This window comes from Podarcis muralis, chromosome 5, assembly GCF_964188315.1.
Source record: "Podarcis muralis chromosome 5, rPodMur119.hap1.1, whole genome shotgun sequence".
NCBI classification, from domain to species: Eukaryota; Metazoa; Chordata; class Lepidosauria; order Squamata; family Lacertidae; genus Podarcis; species Podarcis muralis.
The window spans coordinates 28,099,352-28,122,718 of record NC_135659.1 but is presented as its reverse complement, the minus strand read 5'-3'; the positions used below and the strand labels follow the sequence as shown (position 1 = coordinate 28,122,718).

General features: G+C 43.4%; 1 protein-coding gene across 3 annotated transcripts in view; it reads left to right on the top strand.

Moving 5' to 3' along the window:
* The window catches only part of DPYD (dihydropyrimidine dehydrogenase), a 501,994-nt gene that overhangs the window by 119,487 nt on the left and 359,140 nt on the right, over window positions 1-23,367 (top strand). For all 3 annotated transcript variants that reach the window (XM_028732753.2, XM_077928465.1, XM_077928464.1), the window contains exon 4: window positions 21,921-22,008. In XM_028732753.2, coding sequence (XP_028588586.2) covers window positions 21,921-22,008 — 88 coding nt within the window. The remainder of the gene's footprint in view (window positions 1-21,920; window positions 22,009-23,367) is intronic.

Below are 23,367 nucleotides of genomic sequence, written 5' to 3'. Positions count from 1 at the left end.
AATGTTGGTACATCGGTGAGCTGCTAGAAGGTTTTGAATGAGTCATGGTACTTTAGGGATAGCAAATGCTGACTGTTAACACATTTGGTTTTTTTAGACCTTACTGATCCCATAAAAAGGTGTGTTTTCCAGGGGAAGGTGATACTAATGAATCCCCTTTTTGTTTGTATTGGGGTCTGAAGGTTTCTGAGAACACATCAGACATGGTATACAACATAAAGTTGCACATTGGCTCGCTTATTTATTAATTTTTTTACTTTCCATTTCTTAATTTTTTTAGTGATCATTTTTTCTGAGATTACAAACAAAGTGTTATACAGTGGTATCTTGGTTCTCAAACTTAATCCGCTCCGGAAGTCCGTCCCAAAACCAAAGTGTTCCAAAACCAAGATGTGCTTTCCCATAGAAAGTAATGCAAAATGGATTAATCAGTTCCAGACTTTTAAAAACAACCCCTAAAACAGCAATTTAACATGAATTTTACTATGTACTGTACTATAAAATAAATAAGACAGTATTGTCGATGATAAAAATTAAAATTATTATTTTTTCTTACCTGCACTGATGATAGTCATTGTCACACAATCAATAAATCAGTAGCTGAATTGGGTTCCACACAGTCACAAAAACAAATTAACCAAAAAAGCCTCAAAAACAAAAACACAAAATAAAAATAGCAAAAACAAAAGTGCCAAACTTAATCCGTTCCGGAAGTCCTTTTGACTTCCAAAATGTTCGAAAACTGAGGCACAGCTTCTGATTGGCACAGGTGCCCTAGAAACAATAGCCAACAGCCGCATCGGATGTTCAGCTTCTGAAAAACATTCAAAAAACCAGAACACTCACTTCCAGGTTTTTGGCGCTTGTGAACTAAGGCGTTTGAGTACCAAGGCATTTGAGAACCAAGGTACCACTGTATTTCAATGAAATTCTATATTTAAGTCTCTGCTTTCATAAACTATTATGACATGCCTATCAGGTTTTCCCCACCCTTCTCTTGCAGAAAGTACTGAGTAATTCTATTTGGTGTGCATTTCCCTGATATAGTAACAAGATACATGGGCTGAAGGAATGGTCAGGTAATAATAATGGTACTGCCATAATGAAATCAGCCCTTTCTGGATTTTTAAACAATGAGACCATATTATTGTTTTGCATTTGTGCTACAGTGAGCTTTATCGTATCTCACTGGGGTGGTAGATAGACTAAATGCGAGTACTAAATAATACCTTCTGGAAATGCGAAAGACTGGAAATGGGTTATTGCTGTTTGGCGCGTGGTGAAGAACAGTATATCTTGGTAAATAGGTTATAAAAGATGCAGGCTTTCCTTAATGCAGGAATGGTTTGCGGAAGAGGTCTCTCTTTCCCTCCCTCTGCCCACCCCCCCTCCACCTCCAGAGCTGAGTCCTTCAGGAATTTCCCTGGTATTAAGATAACCCGACAACAGGTGTTCCAAATTTTGAAAAGATAATTTACACAGCATATGGGTCGCAGCACACAAAAATAATTTCTCCTCTCCTAAGCAGGCTACGAATGATGCCTCAATATAAGTCAAAAGTCTTATAACACTACTGGGAGAATAGGCCAGGTGAAAGAAGATTATTGTGTACTAGGAAAGCTATAATAAAAGCTGTCAGTTCTGTCAACCCATTCTGTCTAAGGTCTATAGAGGATTAAAAGGATATTGAACATCATGTAACAGCTGTCTCCTGTGTGGAGGTGGCCACTTCTATGGTGAACACCTATGTGATGCTTTTAAAACAGCTGTTAGCTTTGGCATGCTTCAGAACCACAACTGCTAGGTTTGGCTGCCGTAATATTGCAGGTAACAGTAGAATAGAATAGAATAGAATAGAATAGAATAGAATAGAATAGAATAGAATAGAATAGAATAGAATAGAATAGAATAGATTCTTTATTGTCATTACACAAGTGCAACATTGCACAAGTGCAACGAAATTGGATGCCATCCCTTAAAAACAACAAAAGCAAAACAACAACAACAACCAAACAAACCACATTCCAGCCACACCCACACCAACACCCATCAAACTCCCAGGTCACACTATCGAGTTACAGCATTCAAAAAGGCCACAGCTCTTGGATAGAAACTGTTTTTCAGTCTATTTGTCCTTGACTTGATGTTTCTATATCTCCTGCCAGAAGGCAGTAGTGCAAACAGACTGTGTCCCGGGTGAGATGAATCCTGCAGGATGTTGTTTGCTTTCCTAAGACAACGGGAACCGTACAGTTCTTCCAAAGATGGGAGAGGATGACCAATAATCCTTTGGGCTGTGGTTATGACCTTCTGGAGCACCTTCCTCTCCCTAGCTGTACAACTGGAGAACCAAGCACAAATACAGTATGTAAGAATGCTCTCTATGGAGCCTCGGTAGAAGGACACCAGCAGTCTCTCACTCAGATTGTTCTTCTTCAAAAGTCTGAGGAAATAAATTCTCTGCTGGGCCTTCTTCACCAGAGCAGTGGTATTTGCGCTCCAAGTCATGCCCTGATCGATAGTTACTCCCAAAAACCTGAATTCCGCCACCCTCTCCACCCGTTCCCCGTTGATATACAAGGGCTGAATGTCCGCCTTTTTTTCCCTGTAATCCACCACCAATTCCTTGGTCTTAGCCGTATTAAGAGCCAGATTGTTCTCTCCACACCAAACACAGAGCCGCTCCACCTCGTCCCGATAGGCGGACTCATCCCCTCCTGAAATGAGCCCTACCACCGTAGTGTCATCAGCAAACTTGATGATTTTTTTGCTGGAATAGATGGCTGTACAGTCATACGTATAGAGAGCATAGAGCAGGGGACTCAACACACAACCCTGTGGTGAGCCGGTGTTAAGGCTAAGGGCTGTGGACATATGTGACCCTACTCTAACCCTCTGAGAACGTTCTGACAAAAAATCCAAAACCCAGAGACAGGTGGAGTTGGAGAGTCCAATCGCCTCTAGCTTGGACACCAGTCTATGGGGGAGGATAGTGTTAAAAGCAGAGCTAAAATCCACAAACAGCAGCCTCACATAACTCCCCGGCTGCTCCAGATGGGACAGAGCAGCATGGAGAGTGGTGGTGATAGCGTCTTCTGTGGATCTATTTGCCCTGTATGCAAACTGGTAGTTGTCAAAAGTTGATGGAAGACAGGAAATAATGTGACGGCGCACCAGTTTCTCAAAACACTTCATGATGATTGGAGTCAGTGCAACTGGTCTGTAGTCATTCAAACTACTGATTGTGGATTTTTTAGGCAGAGGGACAATAGTTGACGACTTCAGGCAGGGTGGGACAATAGACTGGTGTAAGGACTTATTGAAGATCTTAGTAAAGACCCTCGCCAGCTGATCCGCACAGCCCTTCAACACCTTTCCAGTGATGCCATCAGGTCCAGCCGCCTTCCTCGGATTCGCCATCCTCAATACCTGTCTCACCTCATGCTCCTCTACCGTGAATGAGGGGCCCCTATGGGCTGGTGGCTGTAATACCGGCGTCTCAGGTGGCTCCCTCTCGAAGCGAGCAAAGAAGAGGTTAAGCTCCTCCGCCAGCAAAGGGTCACCGTCGACAGCACCAAGGTTAGGTTTGTAGTTGGTAATATGCTGAATCCCCTGCCACATCTGTCTTGTGTTGTTGCTCCTTAAATTATCCTCAATCCTCAGCCTATAATCCAATTTTGCCCGTCGAATACCCCTCTTCAAGTTTGCTCTTGCCACACTGTAAAGCTGCACCTCGCCTGACCTGAAAGCCCTGTTCCTTTCCCGCAACAGGCACTGGACCTCTCTATTCATCCAGGGTTTCTGATTGGGGTAAAACCGGATGGATTTATTTACTGTGACAGTGTCTGTGCAGTGATTGATATAGCACAGAACTGCCGCCGTGTGTTCCTCCAGGTCTGTACGATCGAAAATATCCCAATTGGTTCTCTCAAAACAGTCCTGCAGCTGGTGAATAGCACCTTCAGGCCAGATTTTAACAGATTTTAATATTGTGGGAGCCCGTTTCCTGAGTGGGATATATGCTGGTACCAGGAACAGAGACATATGGTCGGACTGGCCCAAGTGTGGCAGCTGTAAAGCCCTATAGCCGTGATTTACATTCGAATAAACTTTATCCAGTGTCTTGTCCCCTCTTGTGGGACATTTCACATGCTGATAGAGCGTTGGGAGCACTGTTTTAAGTTCAACATGGTTGAAGTCTCCCGCAATGATGTGCACAGCTTCAGGATACTTGTCTTGCTGGCTGCTGATAAGGCTCTGCAGGCATCCCAAAGCCAGGTTGGCATTGACATCTGGTGGCACGTACACACCAGTTAACATAACAGCTGTGAACTCCCTAGGGAGATAGGCTGGTCTACATTTAACAGCCACATATTCCAAATCCGGTGAACAGTGACTGCCCACAGTCTTCGAACAGTAGGGACTTGTGTTGGCAGCTATTGAAAAAGGATTTACTGTGTGTATTACCACAGGGGGAGGATGTGTTATTTACATAAGTCTACGAAATGCATAGACATAACATTCACATCTGCAGGCATTCGACTGAGACCCTGGCTACCTGTGTGCTGTCTCGCCAGAGTGGTACATGCTCTGGTTATCTCCCACTTCGACTACTGCAAAGCTCTCTATGTGGGGCTACCTTTGAAGGTGACTCAGAAACTACAACTAAACCAGATTGCAGCTGCCAGACTTGTGATGGGGAGCAGCTGCCAGGATCATATAACACCGGTCTTAAAGGCTCTACATTGGCTCCCAGTACGCTTCCAAGCACAAGTGTTGGTGCTGACCTTTAAAGCTGTCAACAGCTTTGGCCCTGCATACCTGAAGGAGCATCTCCACCCCCATCATTCAGCCCAGACACTGGGGTCCAGCTCCGAGGGCCTTCTGGCGGTTCCCTCACTGCAAGAAGTGAGGTTACAGGGGACCAGGCAGAGGGCCTTCTTGGTAGTTGTGCCCACCCTGTAGAATGACATCAGATGTCAAGGAGAAAAATAACTATACAACTTTTAAAATACATCTGAAGGCAGCCCTGAATGTTTGATGTTTTATTATGCTTCTGTATTTGCTGGAAGCTGCCCAGAGTGGCTAGGGCAACCCAGTCAGATGGGTGGCATATAATAATTTTTTTATAATATAATAAATTGTTGCTGTTGATGACGATCACAGTTTGTCTAAGGTGTACACTGGTACCTCGGGTTAAGTACTTAATTCATTCTGGAGGTCCGTTCTTAACCTGAAACTGTTCTTAACCTGAAACACCACTTTAGCTAATGGGACCTCCTGCCACTGCCGTACCACCGGAGCATGATTTCTGTTCTCATCCTGAAGCAAAGTTCTTAAACTGAAGCACTATTTTTTGGGTTAGTGGAGTCTGTAACCTGAAGCGTATGTAACCTGAGGTACCACTGTATATTTGTTTCCTTGCTTATAGTACATTTGTATCCTGCTTTTCTTCCATCACGGAACTCGAGGTATATGGAGAATTCTCAGGAGGTTTCCCACCCAGGCACTGAGTAACCTTTCTTACCTTCAGCAAGGAACTGCATCATGTGGCCTTCAGACCATGTCTGCTACATGTGACTGAACTACTGTGTGCGGTTGGAATAAATGGGATGGAAAACCCAGAACAGGACCTTCCACATAGTTTTGCAAGGCCAAACACTACCAAAAATGATCTCAACCTACTGCTGATATTATGTTGCAAGTTGCACGACGGTAGATTAAGTTTGTGAGTTTAGCAAATATAAATTATACACATTGTGTTTACTGTTTTCACCATCTTGCTGTGTATTTACTGGATACATGTGGTCCAAAAGTTGTCTTCTTGTATCAAGACCATAGAGGTGCATGACTTGTCCACCAGCACTAAATCTGATGCATTGTCTACATCAGCATAACCAATTGATAAAGTGAATATTAGTATAGTGCAGAGGAGACAAGGCTAAGCCCTTCTTCCTAACATGCTCATTTTCCATATTTTGAAAAAGTTGTTTTTCAAGGGAGATCATTCAAACAGGCAATCTCCACCTGCAGAATAAAGTAGTCCAGGAAAATCTTTCCCTCTTTGATTCTGCTAAATAAGATAAGCATGACTAGCTAAGTCCACTCTGAGGATGACCTAGACAAGGCATAGGCAAACTTGGCCCTCCAGATGTTTAGGGACTACAACTCCCATCATCCCTAGCTAACAGGACCAGTGGTCAGGGATGGTGGGAGTCGTAGTCCCAAAACATCTGGAGGGCCGAGTTTGCCTATGCCCGACCTAGACTAATACGACCACTTTTATTTGGAATAGGGATGTGTGAGGAATTCTTTATTTGTGGATTCTGATAAGAAGACCTGTATTTAATACGGACATTGGAACTTACCTATCCAGTGGATATTGAAAGTTCTGACACAGTTCTTAGCTCAAAAGATAAAAAAGTACAAATTAAAACATTTAACATTTTTTTGGAAACCGTTAAAAGCAAGTACAGTAGATAAAAGGTAAAGGTACCGCTGACCATTAGGTCCAGTCACGGATGACTCTGGGGTTGTGGCACTCATCTCGCTCTATAGGCCGAGGGAGCTGGCGTTTATCCGCAGACAGCGGACAGGTCATGTGGCCAGCATGACTAAGCCACTTCTGGCAAACCAGAGCAGCGCACGGAAATGCCATTTACCTTCCCACCAGAGCGGTACCTATTTATCTAATTGCACTTGACATGCTTTCGAACTGCTAGGTGGGCAGGAGCAGGGACTGAGCAATGGGAGCTCACCCCCATCGCGGGGATTTGAACCGCTGACCTTCTGATTGGCAAGCCCTAGGCTCTGTGGGTTAGACCACAGCGCCACCCATTCAAAAGATGATTAACACCACCAGTGGCTGAAGAGAGACAAGGCATATGTAACTTATATGTATCTGAATAGGCTTGCAAAAACAGACATGTTTTAAATAGAAGCTGAAAGCAATACAGCAAATGCACTTGGCTGAGGTCAATACACAGGGAGTTCCAAAGTATAGGTGCTGGCACACTAAACACTGATTTCATACAAGTGCGGAACAGGAATCCACATGTGTGGAACTTGTAACATTGCCAGTTCTGCATAAGTTAATACATGCAGAAGTGAGGCAGGCTAGAAATAGTTTGATTCATCCATCCCTAATTTGCCATAGCGCTTCTCTTCTTGCAATACAAAAATTTACCAATGGTCACCTTTTGCACAGTTACTCCAAACTTTAACATGCATATGTCAAAATATTTTTCCCCCCTTCCAGTGAATTTCTTCTAAATAAGCTTGTTTAAGATTCTGGTAATGCTAAAATTGCTGTGTTGTTTTTTTCCATGCCTGTTATTGACTATGGTTCCAGATCCATATTACCACAAGCTTCTCAAAAACTCTGGTAACATTTACACACTTTCTTTAAAATACAATAAATACTGGGGCTGTGACAGTATAATGTGACTATCCAGATCTGTGAATTATACTACCTGATTATGCATGGCTGAACTGACCAACTGTTCTTCTTGTGTAAAATAATTGGATTATCCGAGGTCATGTTCATTTTCACGATCATGGTTACTGATTTACCCATTATAATGCATACACATTTAACATTGCTGTTTGGGTAATCACATTTAATTTGATTCACTTGAATCCAACTGGCAGGTTTATGAGTCCAGTCCAGATTACAGGGCATAATAATGTTCCATATAGATATTGTATGTTTTTATCTATGCATTGTTAGTCAGGTCAAATACCTATAGCACCAAGTTTGGTAAGGTACAGCTGCTTCCTGTTTGATTACTGGTTTAATTTAGCCTCTCAGAAATGTAGCTATGTATTTTTTTGGTTTCAGTTCATCCTACAATTCACCTATCAAAATATGAACTCTGAGTGTCAATAGAGAGAATGGTCCAGCTTTGGCCTCTCATCTGCTATATATTTTGGAAATTTGTCTGTCTGTCCTCTGTATATTTGGATGCCTCTCGAGATAGCATCACCAAACTTGGCACTGGGGTTCTGGGGCGGGACAGGGAGCAGAGGTCTTTGTCTAAATTTGGATCCTGAGTGCCATTTTGAATCAAGATGTTGGACTGAAATGTGGCTTTGGTATAACTTTGCCCAATTTGGTGTGACAGGTCCCAGCTGTGTCAGTTTGGACACCTCTGAAGATATCATCACCACCACTTTTGGAGGGCATGATGGTTCCACCCTGTGCCAATTTAGCTGTCTCTGAAGATATCATGGCCCAGTTGGGAAGGGTGGTTCCATCCTGTTTCAGTTTGGATCAACACCCAGCTCAGCATGGCAGTTAATGAGGTGGAAGAGGCAGTCTTTGTCTAAGTTTGAATGCTGGGCACCATTTCAAATCTTAGAATTCCTGGGCAAAGGTGGGTACTTTCTGCTAGTAAGAACGTAAGATGAGTCCTGCTCATTTCAAGGGTCGGTCAAGTTCAACATTCTGCTTCCTACCACCAGGTACCTTTGGCAATCCCCCAGGCAGAAAACAAGGGGAATTGCTATTGCTGCTTACCCACAACTGGTACCCAAACTGCCAGGCACATGCTGCAACCACCATGAGGTTCCATAAAGCCATTAGGGTTAATAGTGGCTGATAGACTTAGCATTCATGAGTTTGACTTCCACTCCTTAATGACACAGTTTTGTTTAAGAGGGTTTTTATTAACATTTGCATTTATTTATTTTTAATGCTGATGCTTTAATTATCTGCTATGCTGTCTTTGGGGGGGGGGGGGCTTTTAAATTGTTCAACTGTTTTAATAGTTTATAATAATTTCAATGGTTGGTTGGTTTATAATCGCTGCCTTGAGCACTATTTTTTTTACAGAAGAAATGCAGGATATATATGCTACATTGATAATACATAAATAATCCACTTTAAAAACCCATCTAAACCAGTGGCCTTCACAGCAACTTGTGACAACAATCTCCATGAATTCTTTCCCCTCCCCAGCTAGATTTTTCTTCACAATTTCTTATGATTTGCACAGACAGCTGGTCTTGAACTGGTGGCCTGACGGGCGCCTGGTAGGAATTCAGTCCACACATCATAAGAATTTAAGAAGATCCTGCTGGGTCAGGCCAAAGGCCCATCTCCTCCAGTGCATTGGTCTCACAGTGGCCAACAGTGAGACAGTGGGAAACCTGCAAGCGGGATCTAAGCTCAACCTCACTCTCTCCACTTGTGATTCCCAATGACATGCAGTATGTCTCTGAATACCATGAATTTGTCCAATTTTCTGCACCTTGTGGGAATGACGAACTGAGGGAAGAAGTTCTTTCTTTTGCCTGTCCTGAGTCCTCCAGCATTCAGCTTCGTTGGATGGCCCTGAATTCTAGCATTATGAGAGAGGGAGAAAACACTTTTATCCATCCACTTTGCCTCTTTAATGGAGGAAAGTGAAGCCACAACAGTCCAGGAGTGCCTGGAGGCGGTTGGAGGTTGGATGGCGGCTAACAGATTGAGGTTGAATCCTGACAAGACAGAAGTACTGTTTTGGGGGGACAGGATGCGGGCAGGTGTGGAGGATTCCCTGGTCCTGAATGGGGTAACTGTGCCCCTGAAGGACCAGGTGCGCAGCCTGGGAGTCATTCTGGACTCACAGCTGTCCATGGAGGCACAGGTCAAATCTGTATCCAGGGCAGCTGTTTACCAGCTCCATCTGGTACGTAGGCTGAGACCCTATCTGCCTGCAGACTGTCTCGCCAGAGTGGTACATGCTCTGGTTATCTCCCGCTTGGACTACTGCAATGCACTCTACGTGGGGCTACCTTTGAAGGTGACTCGGAAACTACAACTAATCCAGAATGCGGCAGCTAGACTGGTGACTGGGGGCGGCCGCCGAGACCATATAACACCGGTCTTGAAGGACCTACATTGGCTCCCAGTACGTTTCCGAGCACAATTCAAAGTGTTGGTGCTGACCTTTAAAGCCCTAAACGGCCTCGGTCCAGTATACCTGAAGGAGCGTCTCCACCCCCATCATTCTGCCCGGACGCTGAGGTCCAGCGCCGAGGGCCTTCTGGCGGTTCCCTCATTGCGAGAAGCAAAGCTACAGGGAACCAGGCAGAGGGCCTTCTCGGTAGTGGCGCCCGCCCTGTGGAACGCCCTTCCAGCAGATGTCAAAGCGATAAACAACTACCTGACATTCAGAAGACATCTTAAGGCAGCCCTGTTCAGGGAAATTTTTAACGGGTGATATTTTACTGTATTTCTGGTTTTTATGGAAGCCGCCCAGAGTGGCTGGGGAGGCCCAGCCAGATGGGCGGGGTATAAATAAATTATTATTATTATTATTATTATTATTATTATTATTATTATTATTAGGAGACATCCTTGCACTAGCAGTACAGACTTCATCAGGTCATATCTCTGGCCCCTATAGAATTTTATGGGTCACAATTATCTGCTAGTGCTGGATATACAGTGGTACCTCGGGTTACATACACTTCAGGTTACAGACTCCGCTAACCCAGAAATAGTACCTCGGGTGAAGAACTTTTCTTCACAATGAAGCAAAGTTAACCCGAGGGACCACTGGTGCCTCAGGTTAAGTACTTAATTCGTTCCAGAGGTCCGTTCTTAACCTGAAACTGTTCTTAACCTGAAGCACCACTTTAGCTAATGGGGCCTCCCACTGCTGCCGCACTGCTGCTGCATGATTTCTTTTCTCATCCTGAAGCAAAGTTCTTAACCCAAGGTCCTATTTCTGGGCTAGCGGAGTCTGTAACCTGAAGCGTCTGTAACCTGAAGCATATGTAACCCAAGGTACCACTGTAGATCATTTTGCCATCTCTCCTTGTTCTCCCTCAGCCCCATTGTGTACAGGAGTTGGGGTTGGGAGCATACAAGCTAGTGTCCAAAATATGTTGAAACAAATGTTATAAAACACACTTCCGTTATTGAAAGCTACTGGTTGGTCAGTCTGTCCCCATCCCCGTTCCTTCATTAGCGCTAACTATTTTCAGTAACCAATAATGTCATGTACCTGTTTGCAAGTGTGATTTGCGAGGGACCAAATGACTTCCATGGCACGTTAGAGGTGCTTCTAGTGATTCATGGTACCAATGAAAGAAAGGGTTCTGCCTCCACTTATTTTGCAACGCTGAAACTCTAGATGCAGCCGAAACAAAATGACATTGTATAGGTAGGTGGGTAATTCAAGCGAATGCTCAAGAAGTGTTTGAAAATAATTTGATGAATAAATTAAACGTATTCTGTTTGGAAGATTTCTACCCCGCTTCCCAGCAAATGCTGCAGAAGTGACCCACAAAACATTTGAGACTTAAATAAAATAAAAGAAGATAAAACATTTTGATAATTTCCTGTTATTAGGAACATACATTGTACAAACAGTGCAAACTGTATTTTGGAAGCCGAACCTATAAAAGGAAGAATTGTGGTATTTCTTACCACATTGTAGATAATTGTATTAGGAGGAAAGGAGAAGATTACTGGGTTTTTTTCTTCTTCATTCCATTGATATGTGGGTTCAGTAGAGAGAGGAGACCGGCAGAACTACATACCTTGATAGAACTGGCTAGAATCAGTGCATTTGCTTCAGGGTTTTCTTTGACTGCTCTCTCCTCAGGAGCTTTTCCCTCCAAAGGATCCCCGGCTTTGAGTCTCTAGACAGCAGGTGAAAAGGTATTCTCATTGAACATCCCTGCATTTATTCATTGTGTTTATGGCAACGCCGTAGGTTACCTTCTTAGCAGCAGGTTCTCTCCACCTCCATCGATTTTTAGCTCTAGCGCACACAAATATTAGGATAGAAAGTGGCGATACCTCGGGGAAGATGCATCTTCAGAGCCAGAAAACTGAGGATAAAACATGGGGGAGGGGGTAGCCTGCTGAAGAAAAAGGGGACTGCTTTGACCACATGCATGTCATATTTGCAAAGGGCAGATGACAGATAAATGCAAAGGAAGTTCAAGGCAGTGAATGGGTGGCCAACATGTCCTACATTACAGAGGGAAGTTCTCCATTCAAAGCTAGCTTTGTTCCAAGCCCAGTTCTAAAGATTATGAACCATAAGAAGACAGAGTGGATGCATTAAAGGGGCAGGCACACCGACCACTTGGTCCCCATCTCCCACACTGTGGACAGCTGCCTTGTAAGGTACCCCTGCCCATACGGGCCAGTCTTGACAGACTCTAGGGTTGTGCGCCCATCTCACTCTATAGGCCGGGGGCCAGCGCTGTCCGCAGACACTTCCGGGTCACGTGGCCAGCGTGACAAAGCTGCATCTGGCGAGCCAGAGCCGCACACGGAAACGCCGTTTACCTTCCCGCCAGTAAGCGGTCCCTATTTATCTACTTGCACCTGGAGGTGCTTTCGAACTGCTAGGTTGGCAGGCGCTGGGACCGAACAATGGGAGCGCACCCCACCGCGGGGATTCGAACCGCCGACCTTTCGATCGGCAAGTCCTAGGTGCTGAGGCTTTAACCCATAGTGCCACCCGCGTCCTGTGTTAAATTACAGTTATCATTTTTAAATGGGTTCCTGTGCCTGTTGATTAGCATATGCAAAGTTTATGCAAATCTGACTAGCCTTTGTCCTCCTTTTCGGTGAAACATTTCCTCTTCTGGGGTCGGTGTGTATGTGACCAACCTACTACTCCTTGAAAGTGTGGCTTTCCAGGAGTCTTGGATAGGAAATCTGCGTGTTGAGAAAGAAAGCAAAATACCTGAGCTCTCCGTGCTTTCCCCTAACATTGCCCTCGCTGAACCTCTTATTCCCTGGTCTTTGCTGTTTTTTTAATCACACTTGCTGTGTCGAAGGGTCAGTTATCAACAAGGGAAAACGTGTATCAGGAGACTGCTTTAGATATCACAACTAAAAGAAGTAATAACGTTTGGGGACAGTTTGAGAATATAAGATGCTTTAGACAAGTATGCCTCAATGTCGTTCTTGAGTCAATATGGCTTCTTGCAAGTTTGCCAGTGTTTCTGGTTTTAGAAATCTTCCAATTTAGGTGAATGAAATGGCTGCTGAAGCCAGAAATCACATTTGACAATGATCTGGAGCACACTATTTTCATGTAGGCTATGGAACGGCAGTATCGTCTCAAGTGAGCTTCTGGTCTCCTGTATCCAGCTGGTCTCCCGTAGCCAATAACTGACTTGTGGGTCATTTCCATAGCTTGTTCCGTGGACAATATACTGAAAATAAAATGTCAATGAATAATTTTAAAAATAAATTAATTAAATGGCAGTTCTCAGAATGCTTGAGGCAGTTAACAAAGCAATCACAAGTAGGCCTTCAAAATCCCAATGCTAAAAACATCTTCACAATAAAAAAGAAAAGCAGACAAGTTGCTTCACTTCAATACAGGTGCTGTACGTTTCTTCCTCAAGGCCAGCAAAGAACAACACAACTGTACCACATCCAATAAATAAATAAATCATACTATGGTCTTGGGACAAACACAGAAAATACAGAAAAATATTCTCAGTGCATTGCCATGTTTCCTGGTGTAACTTCATGTTGTTCAAAAAGTATAAAGGGAGCTGAGAGTTACATGGTCACTGTTTCTCCTTAATGCTTCTGTCCCTTTGGATTCCACTTCCTACCGATGAACAGTTTTGTGCAGTTGAAAATATGTTGGACTTACTATTAAATCTGCAAGAAGTTCATATTTGCCCCTTATTGCCAGCCTTGCTTCTTAACACTAGTGGCATTTCATGGCATGTAGAAAGTTTGCACATGCAAATCAGTTTCCTAATAGGCAAGGACAAAAACACTGTGTTTCACTGATGAAATAGTATTGGTGGGGATATATTTTGTGATCGTGTATATAAAAAAGAGGCTACATAATTCTGGCTATTGGAGATACTATAGGTAGCATCTGACATTCTCCTGAAGGGAACTGGAGGCTGCATGCTTGAAGATACTTTCTTCTTCCTTTTGGGGGTGTGTTGTGTGTTCATGTGTGTGTATGAATACTATCACAGGCTGTCTTTTTCCTGCTGTCTGTCATAGTTGCACAAAAGGTTGTGAGTAAAAGGAAACTGATTCTCAGAAGCTACAGGCCAGCCAAAAAAGAAATATGCGAATGGGAATATTTCCCCCTCCTTCTACCACCTTTATTCACATTCTTAGACAGGTATATAGGAAAGCCTTAGCTGGGTACATGCTTTGCATGCACGTTTAGCCCCTTGGCACCTCCAGTTTAAAGGAATCGGGTAGCAGGTGAAGGGAAACGATTCTGCCAGAGGCCCTGGGGAGCCACTGCCAGTCAGAGCAGATAATACTGGTCTAGACAGACAAGCCGATCACGGATCAGGCAGATCCCTAGTTTTCTGACTGCCAGTGCAAAGGTTGTTATGCTAGCATAAGGGTGTGAAGAATGCTTGAGCAATATGAAATCCAGTGCAACATTTGCACTAGCAGAAGCCTGTTTTGCAACAGGTTGTGCAACGTATGCACCTGGAAGTTTTAGGGCCACTGCAATCTGTGTGGCGGCACCCATGAGAACCATGCTGCGTTCCTTCTCTTGCACAGTCTAGCCCAAGCCCATGCCCATTCCACTAGCACAACTAATACATTGCTAAGGGACTTCAACTTAGTCTTACATAGAATTCCTTCCCAACGTTCTTGTCAATGGCAAGGGTGTCATATAGGGAATTTGGGCAATAAGGGTCAGGACACAAGTTTATTTTGCCTTGTGTTTGCTCCACCCCTTTTCCAAAGTAGTATTGTCTCATACTTATTTTGCTTTTGTCACAAGAAAAGACCATTTGTTTGCCTATGTGGGTGTAGGTTTACAAGCCCATGTGTGCTCTTATCGTGAAATGTTCTTCATTACAAATTACTGGCCTACCTTTGTTGCTATATAGAGAGCCATGTGGATGCACAGTAAGTGTAGTCATCACACATGGTTTTGGCTAGCAGCCTTGCCTTCTACAACCCACTACTGATTGAAGGAAACAGACAAGAAGTGACATGGTGGACCACTCTTACCTTCTTGCTGTCTTCTCCCAGGGTCAGAGCTCACAAGTGGGCAAACATGGCAGCTTCTGAAACAGCTTGTAAGGCAGGGGCCGGTGACTTCATTGGGCAGAAGAGCTGAGATCTCACTGTGTATGTGTTTCTCTGTGTGAAGCGACTTTGAAGCATTTTGCTAGTCCGATCAAAACTCTTTTGACACCTGAAATTCGCTTGAAATTCCTCAGATATCTCACTTAGAGAGATGAGTTCAAATTGATGCTGAATTTTGCCTCTAGTTGAAATGATGTGGCATCTCCAGCTGAGATGCCCCCGGCCTTTTCCATGGCAGCCACAGAGAAGGTATCTAGAGAATGTGCAAAGGTAAGAGAAGAGGAGGCCAGGTAGCAGTAGGCAAGCTGAGGGGCAAAGCAAGCAAACCCTGACACCTTGAGGCCCTACCTGTTTCCCCTTTCAAAAGAGCATTAAGCATTAAGCATGTATATAGTGGGAGTGGGGTATCTTTACTCGAAACAAGTTTTGTGAAAATAGGTAGGTGTGTTACTTCTGGTGTCCCCAGCCATCTTAATCCTTAAATATACAGTTGTATCTTGGGTTAAGTACTTAATTCGTTCCAGAGGTCCGTTCTTAACCTGAAACTGTTCTTAACTTGAAGCACCACTTTAACTAATGGGGCCTCTCGCTGCCACCATGCCGCCGGAGCACGATTTCTGTTCTTATCCTGAAGCAAAGTTCTTAACCTGAGGTACTTTTTCTGGGTTAGCGAAGTCTGTAACCTGAAGCGTATGTAACCCGAGGTACTACTGTAGTTTGGTTAACAGTTTTATAAAGTTAGAAAACAAGGATGGAGGGGGTAGGTAGAAAGGGGTACCTGATGTAATGTTAACTGTGGCTGCTATTACTTGCAGAGTAACAGAAGCAGAAGATGGATCTCCCATTTCCTTTGGTGCCCTCCTATGCGATCAGAACTGATATCACTGAGCACTGATCTGCAGGATGTATGTGGAACTGGAGCAAATACATGTGCAGATCTTAGAGGCAGATCTCTCCCTCTCCCAGTAGCCATTTGTAACTAGGGGTGAGAGGAGCAGAGGGTTCAAGTGGAAATCTCTTTCTGCACACATTTTTTGCTTTTAGAAATTACTCCATCCATGCCTGTTCATCACTGGGTGCATACAGGGGTGGGGATCCATTTTCCTGGTTTATAATGCTAGCACTTTGGTCCCAGTTTCTAACATTCTGGTTATGGTGCTTTGCCAGTTGCATTATGCAACTGTGGCTTGTTGAGTGATCGATTGCCATGCTCCTGCAACTTTCATTCACACTGGTGAGCGTGGTGTGAAACAACAGTGGACGTTGTTGGACATGTTGTCCTCCCTTTTATGTCCATGTCCATGTCTTTTTCTCCATAGTTCACCCATGAAAATGGTGAGAAAGATCTGTGTTGGAATATGGATGCCCCAGTTCTGACATGTGGGCAGCAGTGGTGTGAACTATGAACTACGAGGGAAGCAGGTGGCTCTGTGGTCTAAAGCAGGCTTCCTCAACCTTGGCCATCCAGATGTCTTGAGACTACAATTCCCAGCATCCCTGACCACTGGTCCTGCTAGCTAGGGATCATGGGAGTTGTAGGCCAAAAACATCTGCAGGGCCAAGGTTGAGGAAACCTGGTCTAAAGGACCGAGCCTCTTGGGCTTGCTGATGGTAAGATTATAAGGTCTGCAGTTCGAGTCCACATGGCTGGGGAAGCTTTGTCCCAGCTCCTGCCATCCTAGCAGTTCGAAAGTACACCAGTGCGAGTAGATAAATTGGTACCATTGCAGCGGGAAAGTAAACAGCGTTTCCACGCACTCTGACTTCCATCATGGTGTTCCGTTGTGCCAGAAGTGGTTTAGTCATGCTGGCCACATCACCTGGAAAAGCTGTCTGCAGGCAGATGTCGGATCCCTTGGCCTGAAAGCGGAGATGAGCACCACACCCTGTAGTCAAATTTGACTGGACTTAACTGTCCGGGGGTCCTTTACCTTTACCAAACTATGAAACCTATGGTAAAATTACAGCAGAAAACTCCTGTGATTTTTCAGGTTAATGGGATTTCCCCCCCCCTGGAATTTTAACATGGAAATGACTGCTAAGCTTCCACTAGATTGCACTACTTTTCCAGAGTGCTTTTAAGAGGTTGGGTAAAATTGTATAAAATGCAAAATAAATAAATAAATAAAAATGCCAGGTAGGGAACTGTCTGGAAAAAGGAACAAAGTGCTGTCTGAATGCAGCTATTGTCTCATTTAGAAGGCTAAAACTAGGGTTCAGCACCCCTGTTACTTTCTCATAGAACAGAGCTAAACAGAACATTGTTGCTAGTAATTCATCTATTACAGAAGAGAGGCCACAGGACTATTTTTATTGGAAGAAGCTCAGCATTTTTCATCACTCTGACTCTCTGAAGTAAATTATTGTTCCATCCAAAGATTGCTTACACATGCCTGGTGCATGATGTTGACATAGCTGTGTTCTTACAAAGCTGCAGGTAGTTTCTCCGGACTCCCCCAGTAAGATAAAAGTATATTTTCTATTTTATCATTATTTAAATTAACTAAAAAGTGTAAGGGCAGGCCATGCCATTAGGCAGATTGTAGCTGCTGATCTTTGGACAGCAAAGTGATAGTTATTTTATGTATTGTTTTTGAATTGTTACTACTATTGTTGTTGCTGTTGTTTAGTCGTTTAGTCGTGTCCGACTCTTCATGACCCCATGGACCAGAGCACACCAGGCACTCCTGTCTTCCACTGCCTCCCGCAGTTTGGTCAAACTCATGCTGGTAGCTTCGAGAACACTGTCCAGCCATCTCATCCTCTGTCGTCCCCTTCTCCTTGTGCCCTCCATCTTTCCCAACATCAGGGTCTTTTCCAGGGAGTCTTCTCTTCTCACGATGTGGCCAAAGTATTGGAGCCTCAGCTTCACGATCTGTCCTTCCAGTGAGCACCCAGGGCTGATTTCCTTCAGAATGGAGAGGTTTGATCTTCTTGCAGTCCATGGGACTCTCAAGAGTCTCCTCCAGCACCAGAATTCAAAAGCATCAATTCTTCGGCGATCAGCCTTCTTTATGGTCCAGCTCTCACTTCCATACATCACTACTGGGAAAACCATAGCTTTAACTATATGGACCTTTGTTGGCAAGGTGATGTCTCTGCTTTTTAATAGGTATGGTGAAAGGAGAAGTGCTTGTCTGTTTTTTTCTGGGTGGCTTTGTGTACTGTGTGTTTTTTTTACTTTGGGTAGGAACAGCACCTCCACCCTGATTAATGGATTCTTAATTGTTCTTAAAATGTTATTTAATTCAAGTGTATAACTATGTAGAAGGGGACCTCTTACAAAGAAAGTGAAGAGTGACGTGTGCACACACATGCACACACACACACACACACACACGTGTGCATGTGGCAATTTGTGCTGAATTGTAGTTTGCAGTAATTGTCGTCTTCCCCTTAAGTATGGAGCCATGTTTGCAATTTCTCACAGTATCTATCATTTAAAGCCATTTAGGTAATAACATTCAGGCACGCCTTTCTACTGTCTTGTTTTATGCCATTGGTCTGGTTCTTCGGAATGTGGTACCTTTTTCTGTTTTGGTACAGTAAATGCACTCTGTAATATCTATTATGGCATGGTCAAAGGATAATTTATTGTCAAATAGAAAAAAATAGGTCAACCCTAATGTCACTTGATGATCAAACCCCCCCAAGTTTAATAAAACATCTCACCAGCATGCATCCTGCACAGCGGTTGATATTTTATTACAACTGCAGTACCTGGGCTATAGCAGTGGTGTAATTACTGAGCTGTCAGAGTGATAAGTGGGATTAATGGCAGCCTGATGCACTTTAGTCTGCAGAGTGCTCTGAGAATTGGAAGATGGTGTTGTTATAAGCGTCTGTCTATACTGGCATATTCACAGCGCACTCTCCTCACTCTCCCCACCCAGTGCCACAAATTCGGGCTCACATTGCTCTGCCTCATTAGCATCTGACATTTTCAACAGCTGTTACTTGCGAGACAGTTACTGTTATTGTTATTATCGCTCCAATAATAATAATGCAAATAAATATATATTATTGACGGAAGATGCATAACGATGCTACACAATACAGAGGTACCTCGGGTTAAGTACTTAATTCGTTCCGGAGGTCCGTTCTTAACCTGAAACTGCTCTTAACCTGAAGCACCACTTTAGCTAATGGGGCCTCCTGCTGCTGCCGCTGCGCCGCCGGAGCACGATTTCTGTTCTCATCCTGAAGCAAAGTTCTTAACCTGAAGCACTATTTCTGGGTTAGCGGAGTGTGTAACCTGAAGCGTATGTAACCTGAAGTGTATGTAACCCGAGGTACCACTGTAATCTATTGCTAAGATGGCTTCCTAGGCAGTTCTTTCAGATGTTCTCTTTGCAGGTTTAAAGTTAGACGGGTGTTTGTGGAGCACCGTCCCCCAAGGTGTCATATTTAAAACAGGTTATAGTTTATTTAAAATCTGCTTTCCTAGAAGATCTTCAAAACAAGAGCCCACACAATTAATATTTTCTCATACGCAGCGTCTCTAAAATTGAATTTTTGTGTATTTTATTTAAAGCTTAGACCTACATCTAAGCCTTTCCTTCCTTTGATCACTGTGGTTGCTCTAGACTTGCTGAAATGTGCTCTGAAGCTGTCTCTTTTTATTGTTGGTCTAACATTGTCAAATAAAAAACCCCAAAACCACCCTGTATGGACTAAACACTCTTCCTCCCACGTGTGGTCCAAACTTACTATCTCATACCAACCACAGGTTTATTGTTTCAACATAATACAATATTCTGCTTGCCAGGAATTGCAGGGCTCCCCATAAGTGTGAGGCATTGAAATGGGATGATGCGCTGTAGAAACAGCAATAATCTTGAAGGTTTTATATAATGCATGTCAAGTACTCAGAGTGCTTTACCTACATTAGTGCTACAATTCTTGCAACAGGCAAGGCAGGGCGGTATTACTGCTCCTGTTTTGCTGATCCAGAATGAAGTGGTTTCTTCCAATTTAAGATATCATTTGGCTTTGGATTAAGCATGCAGGATCTTATAGGGCCCTGTCCGTAGCCTTCCTGGAGGCTGGTGAAATGTTTCTAGAATGAGGAAGCTGGCATAAAGGAATTGGTGCCTGTGGTGTACATACTCATGCTATGATCATTTCTGCATTCAGGTGTTATAGTTTTTCTCAAACCTGTTTGGCTAAGAGTCAACAGTGGGCAGAAGAAAGCAATATGTCAACTTCAAACTAGCTGTGATGCCTCTATCAAAGTTTGGCCCTGGAGCTGAACATACCTGAAAACTATCTCCAGTCTTGGCTTGTAACCAATGTAGCGCTAAGTAACTGTTCCATAAGCACAATAATTTCCACTTGCACAATGGGACCTTATCTCCTCCACCCCCCATGTGCCCCCTAAATCTGTTCTAGGGGTTTCTCCAACTCTCTGGGGAAGATTTGGGAAGTGTGTAGGACATGCATGGGGAAGGGAAAAGGGGGCAATCCCATTGCACATGTGAATAAAATTCAACTTTCAACTTTTGAGCTCATGGGACAAGGGAGTTACATCCTTTTCGCTTTCCTATTTCCCTTTGACATCACGTGCTTGCAGTTCTTGTGCTTAATTGCTCTCATGAATTAGTTCACACACACCAAGTACTTTACCTAGTACAGGGGTCAGCAAACTTATTCAGCAGGGGGCCTGTCCACTGTCCCTCAGACCTTGTGGGGGTCCGGACTATATTTTGAAAAAAAAGGATGAACGAATTCGTATGCCCCACAGATAACCCAGAGATGCATTTTAAATAAAAGGACACATTCTACTCATGTAAAAACATGTTGATTCCTGGACCATCTGCGGGCCGGATTTAGAAGGTGATTGGGCTGGATCCGGCCCCCGGGCTTTAGTTTGCCTACCCATGACCTAGTTGGACTGCTGAGACATAACACTAAATCAAGTGCACGAACCCGCTCCCCTCGCTTCCTTCAGCCTGGTTGTGAGGAGATCAGAGGCATCCCCTTCCATTTTGAACTCACTTTGTTTATAGTTGCATTCAAACCAGAACTCTGGTTAGTTTTGAATCGGGCTTATCTCAATAGGTCACAATATTGTAGCTGACTTGTTTGAACAAACCACAGTTAAAATTAACCACAGTCCTGGCTTAGATGCAATGGTAAACCATGGTTAGCTGAAAATGGAAGGAAGTGCTTCTTATGGCCATACCAGAGAAGAAAATGAAGGAGAAGTGCATGGACCCAAGGCTCAGTCACGTAGTTCAGTGTTATGGCTGACCCCAGCCTAAATGATCTGATTTTAGTCACTCCTTCAGCTTTTTAAACCTTTGTCAGTCATTGATTCATCCTGTTGGATGTAGGATAATAAATTCATGAATATTTGTAAAAACCTGCTCAGTAGGAAAGCTAGAATTTAATTCATTATTTGTCATTCAGCATAGTCTTTGAGCACTGAGCATTACATTTGCCTATAACCTCAGAGGGAACATTAGAAGACTGTGAAGGGAGGTGGAGAGAGGATGTAATAGCTACTGATTCAGGGAACAGCTCCTGTTTAGTTTGCCCTTAGAAATAAAAGCTCTGGAGAAGAAGACTATGTTGTTGCACAATTCTAAGCACAACACACTAACTCGCAAAAGAGTTGTCTTTTATGAGTGGCTTCCTTCTGACTTTGGTGGCCTGAGTAATCTGCTGGTGGTTGCCTTGGTTTGCCTGTCTGTGGCATGGGAATAATGGCGCTTCTCCCAGGGACATTTTTTAGTTGTTGCCCAAACGGTGAAGCATTATTAATTTTTAGATTGATTAGCTTCTGTCAGGTACAAAGGGGGGGGGGATGTATGCTGTTGGCAGCTTTCTGTGCTGTAAGTCGCTTTAACTCATTTACTTTCTTCCCCAGGTGCTTAAAGTGTGCAGATGCCCCCTGTCAGAAGAGCTGCCCAACTAATCTAGACATCAAGTCATTTATCACAAGTATTGCAAACAAGGTAAGAAGAAGAAAAAAGAGGAAGAGGCTTGTTCACCAAGAAAATGAAAGCCAAAACCTGCCATCACTGCATTTCTTTTTGTATGATTGAATTACAGCCCTTATCTTTGTATGTAGCTTAATGAAATAATGTTTAGAAGCAGCTATTATAAAATTTAGCAGTCTTTTCTTAATTGCATAATTATTCTTGCTACTTTCCTGTGGAGATATTGTGCAATAAGTGTATAGCCAGTGTATGTGTTCAGTCTGCCTTTTCAAGTAATTATATATCTTTTTCTTTGCATAAAACTGTTGGCTTTGGATGGACCTTCTTAATTGATACTATTAATTAATTTAAAAAAAAACAAATAAGCAATTTGTGGCATAAGATTCACTACAGAAGTTTACTAGGCTTCTGCAGCTTTATTTTATTTTATTTCTCTTAAGAAGATAATGTCCTGTCCTCAGAGAGCTTCCCTAATGTAAAATAAGCTAAATGGTTTGTGGAACCCACGCCAGAATGATGTGCTGGAGGAGGAGAGCCGAGATTTTTTTCTAGTTTCGTTTTTAGTTTACTTGAGAGAGATTTATTTATTTTTAAGCACCTTGAACGAAACCTTGAAGTTCAGGGCCTTTTATGAGGACAGTGGCAATGTAGTTTTGTTTTTGTTTTGTTCCAAAAGATTCCTTCAACTAAAACTTTTTTTCCTTGTTTAATGGCAAAACCTAGTTATGAGAGTGCTAATAAGTATCACCTACTTCAGTTAATAGAATGGAATGGAACTAACAAAAGAAAACGTTGAAAGGCACTCAGTTTCAGCCTTGACGGTGGTGCACGTGTGCATGTGTGTGTTGCAAATGAAAAACCAAACCTTCTGAACCTTTTCAGGCAAATAATTTGTGCTTTTGATTTTTACGGTGGGTCAGACTAGAACTGAGTATTGGGTTTCTGCGCTCGTTCCTCTTCCCTTAATAATAATCAGTATTATTTGTCTAGCATTAGCTGTCTAGAACAAAGGTTGTCAATCTGGTCCCTACCGCCCACTAGTGGCTGTTTCAGGATTCTAGGTGGGCGGTAGGGGGTTCTACGGCACAAGCTGAATCCACCTTCCATCGAGCACTGGTGGGCGGTAAGGAAATTTTACCGTCAAGAAAGATGCATTAGTGGGCGGTAGGTATAAAAAGGTTGATTACCCCTGGTCTAGAGGGTGATCTTCAGAAACCTTGAATCATTTAGTCTTTTCTCTAATAAGCATGTGCATTGGTGGTGAGTTTCTGCTGCCATTCTGGCAGCCTTGTAACTTAGAAAGGTCTAATAAAAATGTAAAGGGACCCCTGACCATTAGGTCCAGTCGTGACCGACTCTGGGGTTGCGGCGCTC